Raw genomic sequence first — 10,075 nt, forward strand, 5'->3', positions numbered from 1 at the left:
GCAATTCCCCACTGAGTAGCATCATTCTTATATCGTTGCATTATTTCCCCACACAGATTTTAACAGTGATGAATACTGCAACATCTTTACATCTGAGAGACTCTGACTCTTCTAAACAAGCATATAATTTTAATGAAATAGACAAATTGGTCAGTTTCAAGATTTGATATATTGACTATGTTCTTTGTGCAACTGAATATGGGTTTATGAGGTTTCATTTTATACACCTTCCCAATGGGGTTGTACAAAAACAAAACTGTCAAATTGACACCACACCTAAACATGCATTTGAAATAAAATGTAAAAATCAAATAGCTCTTTCATATTGATTATGTGCATGTGTTGGTAATGCTATAAGAAAATTCTGACAACCCAAAGCATTAAACTGTGTGCTTTAAATATTTATTTAGTTCAAAAAAAAATAATAATTGTGTAGACACAAACTACAAAACCTCTGCATTCCTGTACATGTATACGTTTAGTCCATTTGTTTTTCCATCACAGGAGGTCGATACGAGGGCACGGTCATTCTTTTAAATGTCAAACTAACACTGAGGAACCACAGTCATGATCTCAAAAGAGGACGGACAGAGAGAGAGACTGCCACTTCCAGTTACTCTTCACTCCACCCTTCAGTGCACAGTGAGAGGGACAGTTGGGCTTTCACTTAAACTTTTGGCCTCCGATTCAGCATAAGGAGCAAATGTGCAGCTGAGATGACAAGTTCACCCAGCAGCCCTCACCCTACCTGTTCCTCTCTCACACAACTGGAGGACTCAGGCTGAGCCATGTGACAACATGTGCGTGCCACCTATTACTGCGTCTGAGAATGTGTCGGATGGCTCGGGTATGTCAATACGAGGCTTTGTTTTCGGGGCTTTTTTATAAAGAGAAAAGAAATGCATCTACTGCATTTGTGGGGGCAACATGAAACATGTAAGCAGGGGGTGGTAGCCCTCCGCACAGGCATGTTTGTGAGTGTGGGAAATTTTTTACACGAGTGGGTAGAGTTAAAAAACAAAAACAAACAAACAAAACAAACAAACAAAACAAAACAAAACAAACAAACAAAGAGGTGGTCTCAGAGTTGCGTTTTTCTTCCTGCCCTCAACTCTCTGCACTGTGTATGTCCGTATGGAAGTCTGGGAAGCCCAGGAGCATTGCAGGTCTCTACATTGACCCGTTTCCTCCTCCTCCTCCTGGACCCCCTGTCCGGAAGTCATGCCAGATCTTTACCAGAGGCTCTCGGTTCTTCCAAATCAGCTCATGGCCATACCACACATACCAGCTGCAGGAAGACATTTTGACAGGTCACAGAAATGTAAATAACTGTAAGCATAAACAATGTTACAGCTAGAAAGGAGAATACGGAAGAGTTCTGCTGAACCCTCACTTAATTGTACTTTTGTGAGGCAAATGACACACATCTTACTGACATTAAGGACATTATTCCCCCACACCTGCCAACATCCCGTTTATCTCGGGTTTCTCCCATATTGTGTATGAAATACACCCTACACATACACCATCACTTTCAATTTAAACAATCACTTTCAATTTAACCCCCCACCCACCCCCAGCCTATCAAATAACATGACTATTCACAGTTGAGAAGATATATCCAACACTACAAATTGCTAGGTTTTCGCATACTCACATCCCAAAAAGAGCTCCGCCCAAATGTGCCGCGTGGTCAAATAACTTCCATCCCAGCACTAAGCCAGCTGTATCCATGGCAACGATCGCTTTCAATGCCTAAAAAAAAGGTTGGCAAAATTTGGACATTAAGGTATGAAAGCATGTCCAGTTGCATGAGTAACACTGTATCCACAGTCATCTACTTAAAACAGCATTTTTTAAACAGCATTGCTAAACAACATTTGCTGCCCCCACTATTCAAAATTCAATTCACCGTAGTACCTCCGTCATTTCTGACTGACTAGTGGACATTTACAGTACAGCACATATAGTATCCATGGGTGCACTTTACTTCAGTCCACACAGCACCACAATGCCCACTAGGCTACTCACATTGCCTGCAGTGAACGTGTACATGGGCAGGAAGATGATGGCCAGTTTGGCCTCCGGCATCTTGGTGCAGACGGCTGCGAGGACTGTCATGATCGCTCCAGACTGTTGAGGGGAAAGAGAGCATGTGATCAATATAAAAAAAATTAAGCATTCTTTCAACAATCTGTAAGGGTACAAATAAATTCAGCTACAACTACAGTGTCTATAAAACGTATTCACCCGTCTTGGATATTTCCCCTTTTGCTGCCTCTATATAAATTTGAGTATTGATCAAATTAATTAGGCCTTTTTACAATAATTTACAAAAAGCAAATTTTTCTCTCTTTTTCTTGCAAAACTGCTCAAGCGCTGTCAAGTCCAGCCACAGATGTTCTTTATAGGATTGAGGTCTGGGCTTTGACTCGGCCACTCCAGAACGTTTACCTTGTTGTCTTTAAACCATTTCTGTGTATTTTTCGCTGTATGCTTTGTAAAGTAAATCTTCTTACAGACTGAATCAGATTGTCCACCAGGATTTCCATATATTTGGCTGAATTCATTTCACCATTACTTTTACAAGCCTTCCAGGGCCTGCTGTCGAGAACCATCCCCACAGCACGATGCTGCCACCTTCATGCTTCAAATTAGAGATGGTGCATTTGTGGTGATGTGCAGTGTTTGGTGTCCACCAAACATAGCATGTAGTCTGATAGCCAAAAAACAAAAATTTGGTCTAATCAGACCAAAGAACCTTCTCCCACTTGACCTTGGAGTCTCTCACGTGTCTTTGGGTGATCTCTAGTCGAGACTTAATATGAGCATTGCCACTCGCTCATAGAGCTTTGACTGATGAAGAATTTGAGAAATGGTTGTTGTATGCAGTTTCTACCATCTCAGCTGCTGAAGCTTTCAACTCCTTCAGAGTTGTCACAGGTGCTTTGGTGGCCTCCCCCAGCAGTATTCCTCTTAAGTTCTTCAGTTTGTGGTGACGGCCCACTCTAAGATTTGCAAGATTTCCCATATTCCTTACATTCCTTGATGATTTTACTGAACCTCAGGGGATGTTCAGTGACTTGAATATTTTTTTGTATCCATCCCCTCACTTATGCTTTTCAATAACCCTTTCTCTGAGTTGTTTGGAGTGTTCTTTTGTCTTCATGGTGGAATTGTAACCAGAAGTACTGACTGACCAGTGACTGGACTTTCCAGACACAGGTGTCTTTATATAACTATACTATACACATTCACTGTACTCAGGCGATCTCCATTTCAGTAATTGTGAGACTACTAACCACCAATTGGCTCCACCACTGTTGATTTAGGTCAGTCACATTGAGGGGGCGTGAATATTTATGCAATCGTTTATTTTGCATTATATATTTTTTATTAATTAACATTACCTGGTAAAAATCTGTGTTTACTTTGACACAGAAGAGGGGATTTTTGTAAATGATTGTAAAAAAGGCCAAATGAAATAGAGCAAGATTCCATTTATAAAAGCAGTAAAAGGAGAAATACTTTTTATAGGTCCTGTATATTGTATATAAAATATAAATAGAATTTGGGGGGTTTATGGGGGTCAAATAGCAAAGGACCCCATCAAGAGGCTAGAGAACCATAATGGGAATATACAAAAAAAATGTTGTACCACAGTTAACTTCTATTGACTATTTGAGTATATACAGGGATCCCACTCTACGTCAAAAAGTAAAATTCCATGACTTTTCCCTCACCAAAAAAAAACTGTAATTTCTATGACCTACTATATAATGAATGGTACAATTTACCGACCAAAGATTTCAGAGCAGCCGTGTAGCGTTCATGCATACTTTACTTTTTTAGAGCGGGAGATGAATAAATGGGCATTAAATAACCGAAATTGGGCTAACCACATCTACTCAAGCAAGCAGTAAAGCTAATAAGATATACACCAATTCTGCATGGACATATATTTGTATTAATGTATTTTGGCAAGTAAATGTTAAACTGCTACAACAAAATTCCCTGATATTCCATGACTTTGACCCAAAAAGTATACAATTCCCTGACTTTCCATGTCTAGAATAATAGACTTTCAAAAATTCCATGATATCCCAGAAATTCCATGACCCGTGGGAACCCTAATATAGTAAACCATCACGAGTATTTTAAATGTCACTGAATAGATTGCAGATCTGTTTAACCATTGCTATACATTCTGTGACAAGACAAACACTTACCGCTCCAAGAGAAGGGCCCAGGCGACCAGTGGCTGTCTTAGCTAAATAGCTACCAAATGTGGAGATGGCCCCTGGTGAGAAATACAAAGGTTTACAAATGTTTAGACAACAATGCAATGTTCTGATACACACACACTTCCTCTTTTTGGAAATACATATTGAATTTATTTAATACACATTGTGTATGGGCATGTAAGCATGCACGCGCGCACACACACACACGCACCTGCAGACAGGTAGACAGCCATGAACTGTTCCTTGCCCAGCATGGAGACGATGCTGGAGGAGAAGCTCCAGAGGACGTACATGTTGGCGGCCATGTGGAACAGAGAATAGTGACTGAAGGTGGACAGCACCATGGGAAGGCACACAGCCTCTGAGTGAGGTGGGGGAGATAGAAACACACACACACACACACACACACACACACACAGTTCAATTTCATGCATACAATAGTTCATTTAAAGGCATACTGACAGGTACAGGGCTTTATTAGCCTCAATCACATTTATTCAGACATAGATGCTAGGGCTGAAATATTAAGGCTGCAAAAGCTGTGGTTGTTACTAAATATGTTAAATCATAAAACTTCCAAATCTTTTTGATGACTTTCCAGACTCAACAAACTTCTCTTGCTTTGCTGTAAAATACATGACCTAATTGAAAACAGAGCAGTCATTTTGTGAACACATATCTATACAAAGTCAAAACTTTGTGTTAGCTTTATCTCTCCAAAACCAGGTCAATGTGAAGAAATGAGTCTTTGAGACATCATATATAACCGTTCACACAGTGAATCCACCCTCCCTGAAGAAAGTCCTCATTAAGTTTGTCTTTACTAAATAAAATGGACACCCTGTGGTCCTCCGTTCCTAAACTGTAGAGAGGGCCAAAGACGTTGGAGGTTTTTTTTTTCTCTTTTGAGAAATGTCCCGAGACAGGGCCTATTGCTTCACATAATCACTGTGAGAGGAGGCGAGGGATTGCACTCACTGGAGGCGGGGTTGGACGTGAAGTAGGTCATCATGGAGCGCTGAAGAGCCGGGACTCTCCAGCAGCAGAACACAAGTGCATTCACTGCTATTATACCTGAGCAAGAGGAACCGCAGAAAGCATGTCAAACTCACAGCCCTTACCCAGGTGTTATCATTCCGTCAGACAGAATCAGACAGGAAAATGGTTGCCGCTCAATCTCAGGTTTTGCTCAAAGTTTGTTAACATAATGTTTAGGTCGCAAAATTAAGACTGTAAAACCATTTTGTTAAATTCCATTGTTCATACATGTTTCCCTTGATTTTTTTCATATATTTCAATATTCTTAGCCTGCGCAAACACAAACACATTCACATTAAAACAGAACCATTACATGTTTGTATCCAGATAATGTTTTCAGGCTGTAAAACTAAAGTAATATCAAGGGCTGAAAAAACATAAAGACATAGGATGTGACCAGAAATTTTACATTTTACAGGCCTTGGTTTTGGGACCCATTTATGATACTGACAAGGTTGGAACAAAATCTGAGACTGTGCATTAACAAAGCCATGCAATAATTGAGATATACATTGAATATTTGACAACTGTTTGTATAGTTGTGACTACCATGTGTAGTTTTTACAAAAAGCTGATGTTGACATGAGCGCATGGAAGAATAAAGTAGGCGTACCTGTGACAGTGCGTTGTCCTTCACTCAAGCCGTTCCACCATTGATTTATCTAGACAGAGAAACACCAGTGAGGCCTTGATACTTCTGCTTTCCAGCATACTCTCGCCATGGCCAGATGTACACTTTATGATCCGTCATTACCACAGTATCAAGCATATCTTTAATGTTTTCTCAAATACGACTGAAAGGTTTACGCACAAAAACACAGAACGCAAAATGAAATGCCTAATTAAATCATGACAGACAATAAAGTTCAACACCAAAACCTTGATGAACTCTGACCCCTGGACTTCGTATGTACCTGTTTACGGATGTCGCCCTGCTTCTGCGGCCGGATCTTCTCCAGCCAATCAGTGCGCACTTCGTCGAAGTAGCTCTGCACGCGAGACTTGAGGGACTCATACTGCCAAATGGCTGCAGAGCCGAAAGAGCAGCCTGTAAACTGATATGGAGTTAGTCCCAACTCTGTCCTCCAAACACCTTGTAAATAAGCATGTGTGCAAAATATCACTGGATATGGATAACAACACTGTTGATGCAACAATGATCAGCTCTGTACCATTAGTAGATGATTACATTAAAACATGCTTGTTCATGCTGGCCACATCTGTATCTGTGCAACACCACACAAACCCGCCCTGTTGTATTTCAACATGACCTTGCTTACAATGATCTCTGACTTAACGTGATTTCTACTTAACATGTTAGTTCAAAATCAAATCCTCTCCTGTGAATGCTGTCCCTGTCTGTATCTGTGTAATACGAGACAGACAGTGCTCAAGCAAAGCCATAGTGCAAGCATAACCATCCCTCACAACAACAATCTTTGCAAGGTTGCATTACATAACAACAAGCCACTTTGTAATCTTCACAGTACAGATCAATAAACAGTGTTCACATCATTTGTATACCAACACATCTCTTGGTGATCATCTGTTTAGACTCTCAATACTCCCCCACAATAACTCACACACACACACACACACACACAATAAATAAGTAAGGGATAACGGCCGTCGAGGTGTCCTGTTATACAGAATTAATAGACGAGGGCGAGGGGCAAAGAACTCCCCGACTTGCCTCCGCCCGAGTCCATTGGGCCATCCTTAAAAATATTTTCGTTTGCCGTAACCCGACCGACCCTGTCAATTTAGAACCGACCCAAATATTTATTTTTTTCCCCTTTTAGTCCGACCGACTTGCGGGTTGTAAACTTTATGTTAATACCGACCAATTGTTTTTTTTTTACTCTAAACAACCAATACAAATGCAATAAAATAATATTTATTTTAGTAGGCCCAAGTATTGTGAATATAAATTGCCTACATGCAAACGTGGCTCACTTAAAAAAAAACCTGTGGCGTCATCTCTACACCATTGGTTTTACGCATGTCACACTATGGCCTACGCTTAGTTTCATTCACACAAACTGATAACGCTTTTTTTACTTGGCACGAAGTTCTGGAAGAACTGTGGCCAGATCTTTTTTCTCATCCCTTCTCCCCCCTAGTCTAACGGTGACCGTGTCGGAGTATTGAAATTGGTTGTGGTCTATTCAGCATTTCTCAAAATATGGGTCCGCAACATGGAGACTGCTGGTCCGCGAGTCGTGGAGTGAAATTAGGCCCGGTGCTTCATCTGATAATTTGCTCGCAGTTGATCAAGAAACCGCGGATCGACGAAAAAAGAAAACAAATGTTTCTGCTATCGATGTCATTAAACATGGAGCCCTACAATTAAGTGGTGGTATGAGCATTCATTCAATGCGGCGTCTCTTGCGAGAGAAAACTGAAACTAATCGATAACGTTGGTATCAAAGCTCGCTTCAACCTGTTGGAAGGCTATTTATTTATTTAACGAAACTTAATAGAACGACGTTGTTTTTGGAACGTCCTTAGAAACAGAGCAGAGACTGTATAATACACTGTATAGCATTGAGTATTGTATAGTCAAATTTCAATATAACGTGGCCAAGAGCTATTGTGGCCAAGAGCTATTGTAGCCTTCTTTCTGGGTACATGTAGATGAGCCTTATGACCCAAAAGTCTGCCATGACCGGGCCTCAGGTCAAAGAAGTTTGAGATAGGCTGGTCTATATAACCTGCATCAGAATGAGGTTTGCAATGGTGCGCCTGAAGGCACGGGTTGAAGACCCAGTCAGTTACGATCCACGATATGCACATTTGTGTAAATTCATTCCTACGTAATCACCATGACCAAAATTGTACTTTTTTTTATACTTTGAATCTTGAAAAAAAAAAATATTGACCTACCTACCGACCCATTTTTAATTTTTTTTGGCTGTTACTGCAAACAAAAATATTTTTAAGGATGGCCTTAATTCCGTATAACAGGACACCTCGAAGGCCTCTTTCTTTGGCCCTATAACAGTGATAACATGGACAGTTAGCTTGTTTACAGTTGATTCCATTGTTGCAAAGCCTTCTTCCAGCCACAACCGTCGTCCTACTATGGTTGTTATAGTTACCATTCATAAGCATTGATATGGAACGGTGATTCAACTTTTTTTTACCAGATCTACTTCATAGGTGTCCCGTTATTCAGAATTAATAGCCACCCCACAAGCCAATCAGAAAAGAGTATTTCTTCTCTCCAGGTCATAATATATAATAACATTCTAAGCCCTGAGGTTCTCCCTAGCATGAATGTTGAGTGCCAAGACAACCTACCCCTATGGTGAACACCAATGGCTTGACGAGGCGACCAAAGGCCCGAGGGGGCATTTGTGGGGTAGGGGGCGTGGGAGAGGGTACACTCTTCCTTTGGGTCAGTTCTCTCTCAGCCAACTCTACGTGTGGCTGGCCTGCCTCCTCCACAGAGCCCTTCTTCGGTTCCACCTTCTTTGCTGTTTTCCGGAAGCCACATCGCTGCTGTGTGTAGAGGGTGAATCTGCACACACAACACAATACAGGTTAAGTGTGTGTGTGTGTGTGTGTGTGTAGTAAGTTTCTCAATCTTTCTCCATCCGTGAGCTAGATGTGTTCCCTCATTCGCTCTTTCCTTCCTCTCTCCCTGCAGGTCTATTACACCTGATTATTGATCAATGAAGTGCATCCACTAACAGCTCGGTGGGTGAATCAACAAAACTTGTTAAACGCCTCTAACGTTGGAGTCTACTGCAGTAAGTGGGGCTTCTAAGACAGCTGTTTCTCTTTGAAGTCAGATGTGTTTAAAGTCTTACTACCTTGGTTCAAAACATTTCTAATGCATTCAGCACAACACAAATGAAACACGAGAGGTTTGCAATACCTCAACAGCTCATATCCTGTATACAGTATCTTAATGACAACAGAATGCATAATTCGCTTATCGTGACCAATACCTAACCATGCCACATAAGTGCAGACTTCTTCACTGCAAGAAAGTAAACGGATATGTCCTGGCTAACTAGCCGGTTACCTCAAAAGACCAACTACTTGCTAACTAGCTAGCTTTCGTAACTGTGATTGACAACACTGTCTCATGACGTTAACCGTATAGATCACCGTGTTTAATCTCTAGGCTTACAAAGTCATAACATATATTCGATTCGAAAGCGTAACTTTACAGTTCACTTAAGTTAGGTGACAAATGTACTGCTGTCATAAGCCGAGGGACAGGATGACACAATGTAGCTACCCATGTTATTATTAACTAACGTTAGCTATCTAATAGACCACAACTCAAGGTCTGCACCAACCTTGTTGTACGCAAGTGAAAACATTTTACCTGTTACTCCGTGTGGCAGTGTTAATTATGTCCTCTCTAGCCCATTTTAATACACATCCCCTCCACGCCATGTTCTACGTGACCCCAGCAACTCCGCCTGGCTTGCCATTCTCTACCGGGTCCCATGATGTCATGTTAGTCGTTAATGCAAAGAGAAAAAATGACAATGCCCTCTAGCGGCAGTAATATTCTGCGTTTTTATCTTTTCCTTCAATTTGCAGGATCATCAGATAGGATGTGTGTCGTTACTTTATATGGTCAGTTAATCAATGTGCATAATTGTTTATAAACACATTATTATGCCTACGTATTAACTTTTTTTATTAAGTTGGTCTGTTTAAAGTAGCCTGCTGAAGTTGTAGGGTAGGATGTACCATTCTGAAGTTGTCAAGCAAACTGTTTTGCATTACAAAAAACAAAAACAAAAAAAACAAACAATATAAAACAACAG

General features: G+C 40.8%; 1 protein-coding gene across 1 annotated transcript; it reads right to left on the minus strand.

Annotated features, from left to right (window-relative positions):
• Positions 1 to 380: 380 nt before the first annotated feature.
• LOC125308337 (presenilins-associated rhomboid-like protein, mitochondrial) lies at positions 381 to 9,734 on the minus strand. The gene is made up of 10 exons (XM_048264763.1): positions 9,625 to 9,734; positions 8,586 to 8,805; positions 6,197 to 6,337; positions 5,896 to 5,944; positions 5,223 to 5,318; positions 4,456 to 4,605; positions 4,230 to 4,300; positions 2,032 to 2,133; positions 1,658 to 1,755; positions 381 to 1,288 (listed from the first exon to the last, which is right to left on the minus strand). Exons 1-10 carry the CDS (start codon positions 9,693 to 9,695, stop codon positions 1,171 to 1,173), a joined length of 1,116 nt encoding a protein of 371 aa, XP_048120720.1. The 5' UTR covers positions 9,696 to 9,734; the 3' UTR covers positions 381 to 1,170.
• Positions 9,735 to 10,075: the final 341 nt, after the last annotated feature.

The sequence above is a fragment of the Alosa alosa genome, chromosome 15, assembly GCF_017589495.1.
Source record: "Alosa alosa isolate M-15738 ecotype Scorff River chromosome 15, AALO_Geno_1.1, whole genome shotgun sequence".
Classification (NCBI taxonomy): domain Eukaryota; kingdom Metazoa; phylum Chordata; class Actinopteri; order Clupeiformes; family Clupeidae; genus Alosa; species Alosa alosa.